The following is a 19,266-nucleotide window of genomic DNA, read 5'->3' on the forward strand; positions in this document are numbered from 1 at the left end:
ACACACACACATACACACACACACACACACACACACACACACACACACACACATATAAATACAGAGACAAATATAAATAAAATATACAAAGGGGATAAATAGAATAAATAGGAATAAAAAATAAAAATACAAGTGAATTGCACATTTCAAGTATTGAGTCTATTGCACCGTTGACTATTTACAAAAGTATTGCACAAGGTATTGTACAGTGAGGTGAAGAGGCACTACAGCTTAGTTGTTCCCTCTCCTTTGTCCTCCTGTTTCCCCTCCCTCTCCCCTCCAGAGAGGAGTTAAACAGTCTGATGGCGTGTGGGACAAAGGAGTTTTTAAGTCTGTTAGTTCTTGTCTTGGGGAGAAGCAACCTGTCACTGAACAGACTCTTCTGATTGTTTATGGCCGTGTGCAGAGGATGCCTGGCATTGTCCATAATGTCCAGCAGTTTCTTTAATGCCGACCACAGAGCTAGCCTTCCTGATCAGTTTCTCCAGCCTGCATGAGTCCTTCTTTGCTGTGCTGCTCCCCCAGCACACCACAGCATAGAAAAGTACTCCAGCAACCACCGACTGGTAAAACATCCTCAGGAGCTTCCTGCAGATGTTAAAAGACCTCAGCCTCCTGAGGAAGTACAGTCGGCTTTGGGCTTTTTTATACAGGTGCTCTGTGTTGCATGACCAGTCCAGTTTATTGTCCACCCACAGCCCGAGGTACTTGTACTTGTTGACCACCTCCACCTCCTCCCCCTCTATCTGAACCGGCAGTGGACCTTCTCTGGACCTCCCGAAGTCCACAACCAGTTCCTTAGTCTTTGAGGTGTTGAGTTGCAGGTGGTTTGTGTGACTCCATGCGACAAAGTTCCTCACCAGACTTCTGTACTCCTCTTCCTGATCATCCCAGATACACCCCATGATGGCCGTGTCATCTGCAAACTTCTGAATATGGCATAATTCAGAGTTGTAGCAGAAGTCAGAGGTGTACAGGGTGAAGAGCAGAGGGGACAGCACAGTTCCCTGTGGGGCTCCTGTGCTGCTGACCACAGTGTCAGACGTGATGTCCTTCAGCCTGACGTACTGTGGTCTGTCGGTGAGGTAGTCGGAGATCCAAGCCACCAGGCAGGGGTCCACCTCCATCCTGTTCAGTTTTTCCTGAAGCATACAGGGCCGGATGGTATTAAAGGCACTGGAAAAGTCAAGAAACAGGATCCTGACCGTGCCTTTTCCCCCATCCAGGTGTGAGTGGGCTCTGTGTAGGAGGTACAGGATGGCATCCTCCACTCCGACACCCGCCTTGTATGCAAACTGTAGTGGGTCCTGGGCATGTTGTACCTGTGGTCGGAGGAAGTTGAGGAAGAGCCGCTCTAGATATGTCAGCAGGTAACGTAGAAATCCAATATTTAATTAATGTGGCTTAAATATATATTTTTTCCCCACACACAAAAATCAGCAAAGAGAGGAACAACATGCGTACAATAAAAAGAAAGTTGTGAGATCTACACTTTCTACCTGCAGCCTTCATCGGGGTCAATAACACCTAATTGAACATGCTTTGTGAAGAGTGCGTGATCGGTTCAGCCTCACTGATGCCTGAACTCACCAGAGACTCTGTGACTCGCCATCATTTCCCCGTCTCTCTCCATTTCCCTCTGCCATCATTTCTGAGGTCCATTCAGGCTGAAACATTTCCAGCACACGCAGGCACGTCTCTCCTCTCAGTTTGTGCTGCCATCAGAGAATTTGCATCCAGTCTTTCTATTGACTTTATGTGTAATCGCACCGTGTCTGAAATTCACTTTGCATTCAGATCACTTAGACTGCTTTGCCTTCATGTGTTTTGCAAGTAGAATTTGTTCCAGTTATACCACCACTTTACTTTATGGAGCTTAACATTGTGTTTGCAACTTGAGTCTATAGAGCCAAGTTAGCAGCTCTACTACTTAGTGTGCTTTTTGATTTAATCAGTCATTTTCACAAATGGACTATGGACAATGTCAGGAGAATCAGATCTAAGCAGAACAGCAGACAGTATCATGCACTCACACTTATCCAGGGGACAGGAAGGTGTGCCAAATAAAACCATTTGCAGATTCCCACACATTTTTCTTTAAACTGGCACATCAGCTAATGATGGACACCTGTGTCAGTCACAGGTAGTAAATCAGATATCATTTGTGTTTTCCACTTCCTCACTTGGTTTGTGTTTAGACTTCCTTTTGCTCGTTAGGCACTAATGAGGCACTAGAAACTATTAAATTCTAACCTCAGCTAAAATCTACTCACAATAACAATTTTGCAATGGAGTAAAAATTTAAGGGGCCACAAATGCTACACCCTCTGGGGAGTGGTATGCACACTCACCAGCTACACCTCATTTGTACTGAGCTGTACATTTCTCAGAGATTTTGGTCCACGTGAACACAGATGTGTCGGCTGCACATCCATGATATAAATCTGCCATTTCGCCTTATCTCAAAGGTTCTCTGCTGAACTGAGGTCTGATGACTGCGGAGGCCAGTTTTAACTTCAGTGGATCACATTGACAATGAGACAGTGGCTACACGCCTAAATGCAGGGAGTTACTGCCACGTGATCGGCTGATTAGACATTTGGGTCTACAAGCAGTTGAACGTACCTATTAAAGCGGTCAGAGAGTGTATTTGTTCAGAAATAGAGAGGAACCGACGAAGATAACAGGCTGGAGCGTCAGAAATAACTGGTCTACCCTCTGCAAAGTTACAGCAACCTTTTAACTTTGATGCTTTTAAATATTTTCTGCTATTTTACATCCACACCACGTCTTCCACAAGATTAAAGGAAAAAGACTCATCCAGGTGCTGATTTCACTGTTTTTAAAACAGCTGCAAACACTGGTGGTGTCATGGCTGCCGTGCCTTCTGTTAACTGTGTGTATACATGCACGTCTTGCTACTAACTGAACTTCCATTTAGTGACAATAGCTTCAGACACTTTTCTTAAAACCACTTTAGAGTCTACATCGGTTTAGTGTCGGTCCCAAGTGATCAGAGACACGAATGAACGTTAGAGGACACTCCAATCCCACTCATTGATTTGTAATTGTGCCCCCCAGGATGATTAAGGAAATTCAATACTGCTAAGGGCTATTCAATTCCAGGTAAAGTAAACAAAATTTTCTTGGCTGCCTGAACTTAAAAACAAATTGTCGTGAGGAGACAAATCAAGCTATTACTTAAATGGCTTTTGGCTTAACATCCCTAAAAGCAAAGTGAGTGCAAGGATATATTTGCAGAGTGTTCAAGCGTGACGCAAAATTAGGATTTTTCTTTCTTTTTATTCAGGTTGTTCGAGCCCACAGGTCCAAAACGCCCCTTACTTAAGCTTAAGAAGCACGAGAGCTAACTTTTGACTCATTTCATCACTTTAATGCAAACTCGAGTTTGTGCTGATGTGAACTGATGTGAACTGATGTGAACAGTCAGCGATGTGCTGACTGTTCACATCAGTCCAAATAAAATCTCTGCAAACCTGAATAAGTAAAGAAGAAAGCGGTTCATAAAAGCACTCATTGCTTCGTCACTTCTCACTTACTGCTGAAATATTCATTAGATAACATTTTGTTCTTCATCAGTGAGGTATTTGAGGGGCGCTCCACATTCTCATGTGTCAGTCCATGAATGAATATTTGGACAATGACAGGGTTTGATGTTGCCTCTTTACACCGCAGTGGAATTTAAATCAAACATTCAACATCTGAGTGCTGCTGTAATTCAACAGGTTTAATAAAAATATTGCATTAACTGTTAACCATAAACCACTTTTAGACATAGTCCTCCTTTCTCAGAGGCTCAATAGCAATTGGACGATTACTGACGAGCAGCTTCACGGCCAGGTGGGGACTGCTCCCTCATTATTTGATGACAAATTAACTTGATTCAAAGTATTGAAATCACATTTGTTGTCTGAGAGACAAATCATGAATCCCATACAGTCTTAATAAGGAGGAATGCCATTGGTGAGCTGAGCAACACCAAAATGCCTGAAAGACCACAGAAGATAACTAAATGGATGATCTCAGAATGATTTACTTGGTTAGGATTTAATGGCTTAATGACTTAATATCTAATGCAACAAATGTATGCATGTCACTATCAAGACAACAATCAAGAGACAACTTCATGAGAATTTACAGCAAAGGGCAAACCACTGGTTACACTCAAGAACAAGCAGGCCAGACTAGACGTCTCCTGGAAACATCTAAAGGTGTCAGCACACCTCTGAGATAAGATCTTCTCTGAAGAGATATCTGTAAATGTCGAGTAGTGTAGTGTGTTTGATAGTTGAGGCCCTCCGGTTTGCCTTTGGAGCCCCAGTAGTGTCAACCAATCAAATTTGAGAGGTTGTAGCAGGTAAATCCAACTATCAACCAAACAAATATCAGCTCAGAGTACAAAGCGATCAAAGCTACTACCAGTGGGAGTAGTGGGTTTGAGTCATCAGACAACATCTGTGCTATTTATGGAGCTAAAAGATGGTTAGAGGTTGCTGATGACTTAGCACACTTCTCATTTAAACATCCGGATCCACAAAAACCAAGATGGTGAATTAGCAAACCACAGGTTGAAAACTAATTGTTCTCATATAACAATTAGTATAAATCAGGACTAAAGGGGGAAAAACACAATACATACATCAGTAGAAAAAATGTGTTCAAATGGTGCTGTAGGCTTTAAAATGGAAAACTCGACTAGCTTTAAGCAGATCCCATCAATGTTTTGCTTCTAAAGCAAAACCATTCCTACTGACGCGCTCACAAAGCCTCTCTGTGTCACGTAAGTAGTTAAAATCCCACCTTTATGTAAGCAGCAGCTATAAAACCACACTGTGTGTTTTACCCCATTCAAAGGTGAAAGCAGCTCCAGCAGATGAAAAGTGAGCTGAAGAGAAAGTAGAGCTGAACCAAAGAAACAGCATTGTTGGCAAAAGATCTGTCTGTGTGACAGGCACCGAGAACAAATACCCGACTCCCTGCCAGGTACTGAATGCAGTATGGTCAGCGGGCACAAGGACAGAAGGACTGAGTAAGAAGATAGCAAAGGGCTGATTGTTGTTGTTAACAGGACATATTTCAGAGCACAGCACATGCGAGGGAGGCAAATAAAATCAATTACAGTCTCTTCATTGTTGTCCTGCTTTACATTTGAAAAAAATAAAAATCCTCGTAGCATTCTGGGAAGGACAGTCTGTTGGTAGGTAGGTGATAATTATTCTCACTTCACTCGACTTCCCCTTCAAACCTTAATCCCATCTTAAAAATTAGTCCATTACACGCACAATTTCACACTGGAAAAAAATGTTAACCAGCCATCTACACGCACACCTACAAATTCCACACATGCTTACACAATTCTTAATTAATTTCAAGCTCAAATTCAGGGAAAAACCTTTGAAAGACTTTTCAGTGTTAAGCCAAAACACCAACAGTTACACTTGGATCAAGTGTCTGATTTTCAGAAGTGTAAAACATTGAATTCACTTATTTTGGGAAACAGAAAAAGATACAAATGTACACAATCCTTTAAATCTAAAATTCTATTCAGTTCAATCCAATTTGATTTATACAGCGCCAAATCACAACAACGGTCGCTTCAAGATGCTTTATATTGTAAGCTAGACCCTACAATAATACATACAGAGAATAACCCAACAATAATATGAACCCCTATGAGCAAGCACTTTGGCGACAGTGGGAAGGAAAAACTTCCTTTTAACAGGAAGAAACCTCCGTCAGAACCAGGCTCAGGGAGGGGCGGGGCCATCTGCTGCGACCGGCTGGGGTGAGAGAAGGAAGATAGGATAAAAGACATGCTGTGGAAAAGAGTCAGAGATTCATAACAAGTGTGATTCAGCAGAGAGGTCTATTAACACAGAGTGAGTGAGAAAGGTGACTGAAAAGGAAAAACTCAATGCATCATGGGAATCCCCCATGCCTATCGCAGCATAACTAAGGGAGGATTCAGGGTCACCTGGTCCAGCCCTAACTATATGCTTTAGCAAAAAGGAAAGTTTTAAATCTAATCTTAAAAGTAGAGATAGTGTCTGTCTCCCGAATCCAAACTGGAAGCTGGTTCCACAGAAGTGGGGCCTGAAAACTGAAGGCTCTGCCTCCCATTCTACTTTTAAATACTCTAGGAACAACAAGTAAGCCTGCAGTGCGAGAGCGAAGTGCTCTAAAGGGGAGATATGGTACTACAAGGTCATTAAGTATGGCTGAAAGGACACGTTATATGCCCCTATCTTTAGTTCTCAGGTTCCACACAGACATAGATTGTAGGAAAACCACCAACACCACGGCAGAATCCATGTATTCAAAATGCGGATTGGTTTAAAATCACAAAGGAGAACAACCTTTGCTTTTAAGGATCTGTTTCACTTTACTACAAAGAAGTTCTTTGCATATCATGACGTATGTTTTCTCTGCAGCAACAAGAACACAAACAGAATTAAGCAACTGCCGTATATTTCTGAGAGTGGCAGCTACAACTTGTAGATGTGGGTCTGCAAATTGCTGCAAACAGCACCTACAGTCTACCAACGGGACCTTTAGAGTAAAGGAGGGAAAAGCCTTGCATCATGGAGGGCCTACCCTTCACACAGTAGGTGCAAATGCCAGATCATGAATTTCAAACGCAGACTCCTCAGTTCTGATATCAGAAATGTATGAAGCCAGGATGTTTCCAGCGCTAACCAGCAGTTCAGTACACAGAATAAACAGAGCATAAATCCAGCTTTCAGGTTGTTTAATAAGTTAGAGCAAAAACTACAATTCATTCAATATTTAGGATTCAACTAATTAACATTTTCATGATTAATTACTCTGCTCATTACTTATTTATGAAGCAACTAATTGTTTCTTTTATAATTTTATGTTTAATATCCAGTTTACTTGTCACCCTAACTGTGACATTTGTTAAAAAGATGTCAAATCCTGTGTTATATAACAAATTGTTCAGTTAGAAAATCTGAATAGCTGCACATTAATATTCTGTCGATTCAGAGTAAGTATTTCATTACTACTAATGCAAATGAGGGCACGATTTGTTGTTAAAAAGAGTTAAGCTTTGGCTTTGATTCGTGGATGTAACGGTGGACCCAAGAAATACCAGCCGGAGCGACTTTGACAATGCAGAAACCTTTTATTAAACTCGGGGTAACGTGGACACATATACTCCGCGCTCTCTTTCTCTGCTGTCACCACCGTCTCCGTCTGTCACTGCCAACACATAAAGAGACACAATCACTGTCAGATCCCAGCACACCTGTTCACCCCGCCCCTGCGCCGCCCCGGGAGCTCACTGCGTCACGCCTCCTCTGCAGCTGGCCAAGGACCACACCCACGCCACAGTGGATTTTACAATTTGTTTTTTTTGGCTTTCACCAGGCTTAAACGTAGTTAGTGCTATTAGGACTATTTGATCTGTTTTAAAAGTCAAAGTGAGCGATGGCTGGCGTGTTAATTAGCGACCATGACCCACAGCAGCAGAAATATCCTTTCTGGCCTCGCAGGTACCGCCTCTCCTGAATTATACAGGAAGCAAAATAAAACATTTAATACACTCACCTCTGCATGTCTGCATGTCATCCAGGAAGCTGCGCGTGGGACACCCAGCTGTGCAGACGCTGTGCTGAAGGTGACTCGATTGCGGAAGAAGAGCTTCCTCCGGTTTGAGGCAGCGGAGGCAGTCTGAGGCCAGGGGTCCCACACAAGAACGGCAGGAGGGATGACAGTCTGGGCGCGAGGACAGACAACATCACAGAGAGGCAGTTACACTCTGGGGACAAGGAAGAAAAGTTTTTTAACAGGATACTTTATTAATGTGTTTAGACTCTCACTGTGGCAGGTGTAGTCCTGAGCATACAGCCCCTCCCCACAGGCCTCCACACACTGGCCCTGGTGGAGAAGTAGTCCGCCTGGACACAAGGTGCACTGGGATACCGAGGGACCCCAGCAGGAGGCACAGGAGCTGTGGCAGGCTGGGGACACAAAGAAAATAAGCATTTAAGATCTTTAGTCTGATACACAGAACTACCCATGAAACAGGAAGTAAAACTTAGTAAGCTCAGTAGAACCTGACGCTTTAACTATTTGGTAAAATTTATGTATGAATTTAAGGGTTTGACCCTTAAATAAAATGGCACAAACTGTGTAGGTTACAGGATTTATTTTAGAAGTTTTCTTCTCTAATTAAAGTAATGAGAAGCTTTTAATAGGGCTGAAGTCTCGGTTTGGGTTTTACCCGTTGGACAGATGGTCTCACGTTTGACCTTGAATACTTTTGTAAACAGAGGAGTTCACGGTGGACTCAGAAATTGCAAGGTGCCAGGTAACATAGCTGCACAACAAGCTCTTAATTGTAGGTATGAGGTGTTTGTATGTATATGCTATTATTTGACAAACATGCTGTGCATGATGTCCAAACATCTCCACTTCAGAGCAAACACTTACCTCTGCATCTGCTTTGGCTGTCCAGGTAATGCTGAGCTGGACACTGGCTGAGACATTTCCCATGATGCAAGGCAGTCCCCGGTGGGCAGCTCATACATTTGGGGTTGTCGGGAAAACAGGAGGCACAGGACGAATCACAGGCTGTGAAGCGCAGCGTGTAAACGTTAATGGCTTTTTGTTGGCATGACAAAATGCACTGAGGTCAATTTAAAAATGGCTGAATTATCTACAAGCAAGAGGAAAGTCTCCTAAACAAACAGTCCTTCAAATACAATCAAAAGTCACTTAGGCAAGACAACAACGAGTCCAACTTTTAATGACAGAAACTGGAAAGCAGATGTCTGAAAAGATGAACAAAATAGGTAAAAGGCAACAAATAATCTAAAAAAAATCCAACAATAGATCAAATCTTCACTCTCAGGTACCTGAGGTATCTTAGCATAACATGCACACACGCACTAAACCGTTCCCTCAGCAGGTGGTTTTGCTGCAGCATACTTGAGAGATGAAAAAAAGAAAATCTTTCACTTCTAAAGTCCCAGGAAGCCCCGCGGAGGAAAAGCCCTTCAGCTCTCTCAGGATGGTGACATTTTAAACCAGGCCTCAAAGCGCTGGCTGGCAAGTTCAAATGGATTCGACCTTTTTCTAGAAAGTTCCATTGGTTTTTTGACATTTTCTGAAAGAGGGCTCCTCACTGAGCGCTTCAAAACTGTCCTGTGAGCAACAGCAGAAGAAAAGCCCACCCCACCATCCCGGCCCCTCTGGGTCTTTTTAACCAAAAGAGCTTGGCTAAGTTCACCGTCGCCCTGAGGGGGGACTATTCTTACTCTTCCTCATCTTACCACTCAGAAATAGAAAGCATCCATATTCATATGGGATCTATTTATTTCAGAAGCCTCAGACTCCTCATTAGTGCGAGAGAGAATCGCTAATTATTGTATTTTTTTTTTTATTGTTTGTTTGCTACTGCTGCCTTATCATTTTGGCATCATGCCGAGTGAATGCTGCAGGAAGCTCCGCGGGGGGAAAGACACCCAAATAAATCTTCACCTTCAGTTCACTGCTAACAATAAACTTTCCATCGTCTCAGATAGTGTTTACTGTTTACTGCATTGGGCAACGGCACTTCGTGTGACACCTGATCCGCCTGTGGGAATGTCAGCTTTCAGTGAAGTTGCACAGCAAACACCTCACACAGAAATGTATGGTTTCTTTTCCCCTTTAAACTTTTCTGTACATTTTTATTATTAAATTGAAAAAACAAACAAACTGCAAGTTATTTAAATGTATCTGGCAACTCCAAACTGGGAGTTGCTTCAAACTGGGAGGTGCCAGTTTGGATTCAAACCCTCGGGCACCTGGGTTCCCCAGAATCCATTCTTACAGACGCTTTGTGGTTTTAGGACTAAAATGATAAAAATGATATTATTTTTCCCCCAGAGGAGAAATTACATTTAAAAGCATAAGTGTTACCTGCAATTTGAAGTGCTTTATGTACAAAGAGTCTAACTGCTGCATTAAAGAGAACAGAAAATGGATTAAAACGCCTCTACAGAAGAACCACGGTGTCTGAGTCATTATTATAAAGAAATACAAAAAGTTTATATCTTGTTTTCATGTCTTCACTTCATTTTAGTTCTCCCAAAAGGTTTTTGCTTCATTTCCTTGAAGCTGTTCAAAGAAAATCTTTGAAAAGGGAAAATCACAGACTGTCACAAAATCTGAAGGCTAAAATGAAACTGGCATTATTTAGTACAAAAAGAAAAACAACACTGAGTCTATTCACTTTAGTACGGAAGCGTAGAGCTGCCAACCAGGCAAAACAAAAACAGCTATTTCATGTTATAATGTGAAAACTTTATTGTTAACTTTTTCATATAAAAATGATAATATGAAAAATATAATGTCGTGTTATTACAATATACATAACTATCACATTATCACACGTTATGCCTCAATCCAAGCGTAAAATACACTTAACTAATTCCGATAAACGAGCCATTTTCTCAAACTATGTTTTAAGGCAAACAAATATATCATGTTCGAAAAATAAAAGATATGTTTTAACGTGAAAACTATTTTTCAAACAATATAATTATCTCGTTCGTACAAAATAATATTTATATTGTAAGAACATTAAAGGTTTTTTGTTATAACGTGATAGTTATGTATATTGTAATAAAGTGATATTATGTTGTTCAAAGATGAAAAGTATATTGTTAGAACAGTAAAGTTTTCACGTTATAGATATGTGTGTATATATATCAGATATTTATATGATATAACCCTCATTTTCTTTTGCCTGGCTGGCAGTTCTGTGCTTCCATACGCTCGACCTGTAGAGGATAAAATCATTGTATTTTAAACACATTGATTCAAACTAAAACATTTTGGTTGGGTTTAATTAACAGAGGGAGGCAAATCAGAGATTGTAGCTTCCTGAGACGGCTCATAGTGCTGTTTATCCATCTAGAATGTTTGGTAGCAGTTGGCCGGATAAGTTAATATATAATAATAATAAAAACTCTTAATATAATAACAATTTTGTGGCCATTTACTGTCATGACATTCGAGGGAAAGTGGACACATCTACAGCTGATAACTTCAAAACTGGCCAACGAAACTAAATGTGCACAAATCACCACAAGCTAGAGGTAAACTGATTCCTTAAAGAAGATATATTTGGGCTTTCTGGATGGTGATGTACTCAAACCATCTGTGCATATATATATATATATATATACACCTAATGTTTTGTGTTGGATCTTATATTAGCTTGGCATCTGTGGAGTTGCACTACTTTTAGTAAAGATGTCAGCAAAAGTGCTATTTCCACTAAACCAGCCAAAACTGAAACTCAGCTAAATGTCTTCAGTGCTGCAGTGTGGATATGTGTCAGCTTTACCGTGGCAGACGCCTTCTCGACTGTAGAAACCTGTGCCACAGTCAAGGACGCACGCCCCGTCTTTCAGCAAGGCGACCGGGTCTGAGCACGACACGCACTCCTGCTGACTCGGCCCACGGCACTCCGAGCACGACTCGTGACAGTCTGAAAAATAAGAAAACAGAAAATAGATTCTTTGCTTTCAGTCCTAAAGCGCCACGAGGTCTGATTTTTTGCCCCTTTCCTGAACAGAAACACATACAGTACAGCACGGTAGGTGGGACTAGGTCGAAATGGATAAATGTGATTGTAGCGGAGAACCTGAATCATGCCAAATGTAGAAGAAACAATCTGAATTATGCAAATCCTGCAAGCACAGTTTGCAAAAGTTCTGCGATATACTGCATGCGATTTGTAGTAAACAGTATAAATAATTCAGAAACACTGATCATTTACAATAACAGTTTTATTTCCATAACGCAGTTCGTGCATTAACAAAATATTCAAGGTTGTAAAAACAACAAAGAAAATAAGTGAGATAATCAGGGTCGTTCAACAAGTATCTACAGGATCTAATAAAGCTTGTTTGCATGTGCGACTGTGTGTGTCTGTGTGGTCTGCATAGTTGGCATTATCAGTGGTGCTCTATTAGCTGCTGTTAAAAAAAAGCACTAACAAGCCTCACAGCAGTGCCGACAAACACAGAGTGGGAGGCTAACGGGGCGAGCTGTGTGGGAAGACCGTGTAAGAGTTCATGCGTGTGACTGAGGGAGACACACGTGTATGCACGCACGTACGTACGGGCTAAAAGTACCTTTGAGATGAAATGCGGGAGATGATTGTGCGCCTTTGCATACACCTGCACCTTTATCTCTGTGTGTGTCCCTTCGTGTGTGCCCAAACACAAGCAGCAAAAAACCCATCTCAGCACTAACTGGTATGATTACCTGTGATTTCCCAGCGGCACACAGAATGAAGCCAGATGCAGCAAGTGCTACAAAATAAAACTGACAGAAACCAGATAAAAACAAACCTACAAAAAAAAAAATGCAGAAGGAATGTGAAAACTACACTTTTAGGTTTCTTCTAGTTTCTTCTGAGTCACCTTCACATATCATTCATGAGAATCTGCAATCTTTATATGAAAGCTTTTCTGTTCATCATCCTCATCATGATCTGGGAAACATTGTAACCTCAGTGTAGTTCAGGTTTTGTCCAACTTTCCCTCAAGTTGCAAAGAATCCTGAAACCTGTGGAAGTACCTCCAAAGTCCATGAATCCTTCCTGCAAAGACTGTGGATTTCCCTCTGGGTGCCATCTTTACACTCATACTGGATCAACGCATTCTGATATGGGTGGAAGCCGACGCTGGTTTATAAGATAGTGAATCTGTTAGCTCACCGGTTTCTCTCACCTCATGAAATCCAAAGAAATTTCTTTTATAAGGAAAAAACGGCAGAGTGGTGCAGTGGTTCTGACTGCTGCTCCACAGTATGAAGGTTCTGGGCCTTTCAGTGTGGTGGTTACATGTTCTCCTTGGGTTTTCTCCAGGAACTTCCTCCATCAGTCTAAAACATGCATGTGAGACTTGCTGAAGTGAATGGTCTGTCTCTAACAGAGTGGCAACTTATCCTGGGTTCACCCCACTTCCCACTCAGTGACAGCTGAGAAAGTGGTTAACAGAAAGGATGAGGAACCCCAGCAGAATATCTGTATATTAGGAGTTCTTACAGGAACTCGGAGCGTAATGCACCAGGATCAGGAATACTCTCTAAAGCCTTTTGACTTTTTTAAGTAAAGCTGTGCAGGATCTCATTTTTCCGAGGACTAGATCTCATTTTCTGCCTTTTCTGTTGCCCATCCTCAGCTTGTCAAATGTAAGCACCTAGCTGGATCTCATTTTAAAGCACTCTGAACCTTGGAAATATAGATTAGTCCACTACACCCAATTATAGGACGCAGACAGCCCAGACCAAAGGAGTCACGATGATATGGAACAAAACTACGGTGAAGCTTATCACAAACACTGAGAATCATCTTTTACTCCACACCACAATGTTTTAGTAAACCCAGCCTTATTGTTTTTTAGACACCAAAAGATCAGAAACCCAAGTCTCTCTCTCTCTCACACACACAAAGGGAACAGCACCAAAACACCTGCTACAAGGCTCAGGTAAAGGACCTACACACAGGACAAAGGAGAACGATAAAAAGCAATTTTTGATACTAAGCTGATACACGGTCCCAACAAAGCCTGACAGAAAAAAGCAAAAACACTAGAAAGTTGGGAGGCTTACAAAAGAATCGAGGCAGGGATGTAGCAGAACACAGTGTGAGGAACACAAGCGACAAATGGACAAAACACAGGGAGGAAGTCGTGTAAGTTCTAATACGATAGCACTTTACACATGCTTAACAGCTTCATTTATTATTTACTGGATGTCCCTTTGTGAAAGGTCAAAGGTTAAAAGTGAAAGAGTAGATCTAAAAAAGTTAAAGTTGAGAAATAAACTACGGCTGGGGATTAATGAGGCACGAGAAGTGAGACAAAACTGATCAAGACAAGTGAATATCACGCTGAGGAAAGTGTAATTAATTTAATCAGTGTCACTGAAAACTGCTGATAAAAATCTGAGTGAATTAATGGGAGATGCCAGAAGCTGTGTTATTGCAAAAGTTGTTGGAAAGCAGTGTGAGATAAATCTCTGGCTCCCTCGTGCCTGTTGATACAGATTTCCTCAGGTAACTGCATTCGTATCTTTTATTAACTTTCTCTGCATCCTCCTCTTTATCATCTGCACATATTCCCCACCAGGATCACTATAAACTTTTTATATTTAATCAAAACATCCTGCGCACGCGCACACACATGATTTTCTATGACGGATACCTTCCATCCAGATTTTATAAAATAAGGGATATTTAATGTAGATTTGATTTGCCTTAAATACTTCACATTTACTGAATTTCTTTTACCCAATTCGCTCGCACTGTCTCATCTTTTTTTTTAATCTTTTCAAATTAAGAATAAAAACTGAGATTTTCTCAGCTGGGTTAAAAGTTCATGGATAACTTTTCAGAGGTCCAAAAAAGAGAAAATCTGGTGAGCAGCAGTTCTCTGAGCAACGATGCCTTGCTCGTGTCAGAGGTCAGAGGAGAATGGCCAGACCTCTTTGAGCTGATAAGGAGGCTACAGTAACTCAAATAGTCATTCATTACAACCAAGCTCTGCAGAAGAGCACCCCTGAATCCAAAACAACAGCAGCAGAAGACCACACCAGGTGCCACTGCTGTTACAACTAGACTGGAAAACACTGCCTGGTCTGATGTGTCTTGATTTATGGAATCAGATGGCAGGCACAGTTTGGTAAACTACCAGCCGAGCATCATTTAAACACTACAGCTTTATGTGAAGATACACACAGTGTTCATCTTCTGGTGGCTGCTTCTAGCAGGATATGTCACCATGTCTCACCATGTTTCCTGAACATGACAGTAGCCGAGTGTATTTTTGTCTTTTTATGTTGACATGCAGACACAGTTATCCGATGGAAGCTCCAGCTTCAAAAACTTGAGAACCAGCTGATGAAAACTCCATTAAATTCCCACCACACTCCCTGCCGGTGGCTGATGCCTTTGGCTTTGTGCACTCTGACACAGCTGGCACATTACTCCAGCCCCCTCTGGCTTCTGCTCTGTGGCTGCTGGGTGAGCCCTCGTCTGGGGCTCTCCTCAGCTCCTCCCAGGAGGGTGGCATGGTTGCCCCTCTGTTGGTTCTCCTTGGGCTCTCGCACTCTGGGGCCTCTGGATGTCTGGAGCCTGGATCTCCTGCAGACCTGCTTCATGCCTTGGGAGACGGGGCTATGGCTCCCCACACCCACCAGCAGATGCTTACATGGAGAAACCTTTTGAATACAAGTGCGCCCGTCCACACAGGTGTACATAAACACAAACTACACCTTTCTTGGCTGCTACCTCAAAGCACATTGTGCGCTGTTGATCTTGCATGCTTTTCCTGATGGCTAAAGAACCAAATGGGACAAAAAAACCTACATTAAATTTCTTGCTCAACCAATATCTGCAGTCTCCAGATGAACCTGAATGCACCAAAGGTTTTCTGAACAGTCCTGTGCAGCTTCAGCACATATTAAAAAAACCGTGGTCAAAATTAAAGACAGATACAGCAAATTCTCTGTGATTGATTACCTGTTACAGGCAACGTTTCAAGTCCTGCCAAGTACATCTCCATATTGCACAGGCATGCATGCAAACTAGCAAGGGCAGAAAATCAATCTAAACTTTTGTGTTAAGTTTTGATGTACGGACGTCTGTATCGTATAAAACCAAACCTGATTTCCTTTGAGTTACAGTGAGGTTTGCCTGAATGAGAAAAAGCCAAATTCAGAGGACATGTAAGGTTACAGAAGAGGAAAGTTTTTGCTCCACTGTGTGTGTGAAGAGTAAAAGCCAAACCTCTGAAGTGTCTGACAGACTGACAGGTTCCCATCTGACTTTTAATTTTTTATGCTTCTCAACTCTTCCTATTTCCTTCCACCTCTCAGATTTTGAAGTTGTGTGCCTATTTCCCCCCCCCCCCCCCCCCCCTCTCACTCTCCCCTATAATACTCTCATTTCTCTGTCCGAGGCTTCTTCTTGCCTCAGCCCACTGCCCTCTCTACAGATTCACACTGGATTTTTGGTCATCTTTCTTTCTCTCTGTATTCAAGTCTGGGTTTTTCCCCCAGCAGCTTTTTTTTCATCACATATACGTTCAATTTTAATGCCCCTCTCTCTGCGTGTGGCTGTTCATTTCATTGTGCTAAAGGTCCAGAGAGGCTCCATAATAGCCTTAGCCCAAAATACGATGATACGCTTGTTTCACCTATGCATGACTGATCCTCCGTGGTGAAATGAAATCATTTATAAAATCAATCTTTTGTTGAATTATGGACCATTGCCCATTTCAGCATCAGATACTCTGCAGCTGTAGTCTTGCAGATGAAGCAAAAAGACATTGAGAAGCACTCTGTACATGATGGGATTCTTACATTTATATTACTGGGTCACTTCAGACACACGCTCATACACGCTGCATCCAAAAATGGTTGGAGCCAACAAGGGGATTACACGTCCTTTACCTTGCCCCTCGCAGGAAAGCAATTTATTTTTCTGTGCCGCCTGGAGCGTAAAGTTATCAGCAAATGTAATCCTAGCAGGCCAGTTGCCAAAAAGCCCCTCTAAAGCCTACTCTGCATAAACCAGGCGAGGTTGAGATGAATGCACAGTCACACAGTGCACTGGATAATCTTCGCTCTCTGTCCTTCTGGGACGGGTGGGGATGCACAATTACTGTGCTGCTGCTGCAGTGGCTCACACCAACCCCCTCCAAACCTCGAGTGATAAAACGAGATGGCATGAGAGAATCAGCAATTAAGCTAAGCATGGAGAAAGCAGCTTTGCAATGGAGAGCAAATAATACAAAAAACAGGAGCTTTTATTTGAAAGTCCAACCTGTTCTCAATTCCAGGGTGTCAAATATTTCCACTTTTGGCAAAGCTGCTCTCACAAATACACAAAAGGCAGCCTTTAAAGTCAGTGATACACTGGGTTTATATCGATGATGAGATGGGTGCAGGTATGCACTGGAGAGAAGAGGAATGAAGCAAGATGAGAAACATGGGTGAATGAGAGGGAGGCAATGCGAGGTTGGAGTTTAAATACCTGGGTGGTGGAGTGGGTGGAGACCAGCACCAAGAGTGAAAGGGAAGGTTTTCAAGATGGCAGTGAGACCTGCTGGGTGTGGTTTGGAGACTGTGGCACTAACAAAGACATCGGAAGCCAAGCTGAAGGTGGAAGAGATGAGGATGCTGAGAGTTTCATTGGCATAGAAATGCAAAGTCTACATGGAAATTTTAATTTTAATGAAGTCCATATTTCACTTCTAAGGAGTCATTTTTAGCTCTATTTTTCCTCCTGGTGGAAGCAAAGGTTCAAATCAGCCCAGCAAGAAGACAGGAGGAAAATCAGGCTTCTCACAATGGCTCCACATGAAAAAGCTTTTATACCTCTATGTGAAGGTCGTTTTGGACAACAGCAGAAGGGAGGCTGTGAAATTGTAGAGTTTCTATAGCCGCCTCACTTTCTGACTGCCACATCCACAAAGTCAACTCAAATGCAAAATTTAAATAAGCGGTTAAAAATGCTGTGTGAGTGCTACTAATGAGCGATAGAGTCATGCAGGTACTGAAAGCAACGCCACGTAAACCTACTCAGAAAGCGAATCGCTGCATAAAATGTTGGAAGATTATGCAGAAAAAATAACAACCAAGTCATGTATTTACAAAAATGTACCAGAATCTATTAGAGTCAGCTTTACTGACCAAGTCCGTGCACACGTAGGAGGAACTGAGCGATGTTTTTTTCTTTCCTCTAAACAGACAAGACGGACAAAAGCAACATGACACAGACAATAACAGCACATGTAGCATATTTATATTTATATGTGCAATGAAGAAGTCTGCTTATTTTGGCGTGCAGGGCTCTGTAGCGCCCACTAGTGGGGAGGAGTAGGAACAGGTTGTATCCAGGGTCCGATCGGTCTGCAGTGACACTAATCTCAAGAAAACTGTCAGTGTAAGAATGAAAAACAAAAGGTCATTTAAATTGGTTTACCAGCATTAAAACTTCAGCAAGGTTATAAAAAAAAGGTTGTTTTCCAAAAAAATTATGAACTATTAAAAAAACAATCAAAGAAACCACAGCAATGCACGTCTTCACACTACAATAGAAATTTGATTAAACTATCATGTTGCTATAGACTCACACCAGCATTATTATGTTTATACTTCATATGTGAAGTACTTGGTTATTTTTAGACACTAAAAGCTCGTGTTTACATTAGAGATGGACCGATCCGATATTACGTATCGGTATCGGTCCGATACTGACCTAAATTACTGGATCGGATATCGGAGAAAAATAAAAAAATGTAATCCGATCCATTAAATATCACGAAAGCACCTCACAAAACTTGCAACACGCCGTAACTCACCTCAGAACGTTAGCACGTCGGAGCAGTATGCATCACGTGATAGAGCGGCTGTGGCATGCGGGACCTGTCGGTGGTCTGGATAGCATTTGGAGCTTCGCTAGCAACCTGGCATTTCATCTCCGACAAAGTTTTCCCGAGAGAAGTAAAGCAAGTGTGTAAGTCCATCTCTAAATGTTTGTAAAGCATTCCTGCGTTAAGCTTAACAAGCGACTGCCTCTCCTGCTGCTACTTCAATCGTGAAACTGCTTAAATGATCAGCTGATCGGCTTTTCTGTCGCGAGTCCGTGTCTCTAGTTTGCTTTTGGCCCACTTTGCACCAGAAAGAGGAAACCAGCGGCTGAACAACAGCAGCACGTTTAAGCTTGATAAGCTGTTGTTAGAATGTATTTAATATTACTTTCTACTCGAGGATCTTTTTCTACGTAGCTGACGCTGGTAACTGTGCAGGGGCGGATCTAGCAAAGTTTAGCCAGGGGGGCCGATAGGGCATTAACAGGGAAAAGGGGGCACAAAGACATACTTTTCTTTCTTATTCTCATTTAAAATGTCGAGCTTTTAATAAATAATTATCTGACACCCAAAGTTTTAATTTGATGTAAAATGAATAGAAGTCCATTACTGTATATAGTAACTATTAAGTCTAATATATATACCCTAGTAAGCTATAGTACTTTTTCCTTTGGGAAGGTACCATCTGTGCAGTCTGCAATTCTGTTGAAGAAAGATGTTGAATCTATTTAATATTTCTTGAAAAAGAATTGATTTCTGTGCTTTTTTTTTTTTCACACTGCATCAAATTAAGGTTGATTACGTCGATTAAGCATCATGAGGTGGAGCGTGAGGGGTGGTTCCCTAT

The 19,266-nt window shown here is 41.9% G+C and overlaps 1 protein-coding gene across 1 annotated transcript in view; it reads right to left on the minus strand.

Annotated features, from left to right (window-relative positions):
* Nucleotides 1-19,266, minus strand: part of fras1 (Fraser extracellular matrix complex subunit 1) — a 302,138-nt gene that overhangs the window by 139,993 nt on the left and 142,879 nt on the right. The window contains exons 14-17 of the mRNA XM_085367553.1: nt 11,381-11,524; nt 8,476-8,616; nt 7,863-8,003; nt 7,591-7,758 (exon numbers count right to left, since the gene is read on the minus strand). Of these exons, the coding sequence (XP_085223679.1) occupies nt 7,591-7,758; nt 7,863-8,003; nt 8,476-8,616; nt 11,381-11,524 (594 nt within the window). The remainder of the gene's footprint in view (nt 1-7,590; nt 7,759-7,862; nt 8,004-8,475; nt 8,617-11,380; nt 11,525-19,266) is intronic.

Source organism: Diplotaxodon limnothrissa, linkage group LG12 (genome assembly GCF_057381915.1).
Source record: "Diplotaxodon limnothrissa isolate DT_005_m linkage group LG12, D_limnothrissa_male_GT1.1, whole genome shotgun sequence".
In the NCBI taxonomy this organism is placed as follows: domain Eukaryota; kingdom Metazoa; phylum Chordata; class Actinopteri; order Cichliformes; family Cichlidae; genus Diplotaxodon; species Diplotaxodon limnothrissa.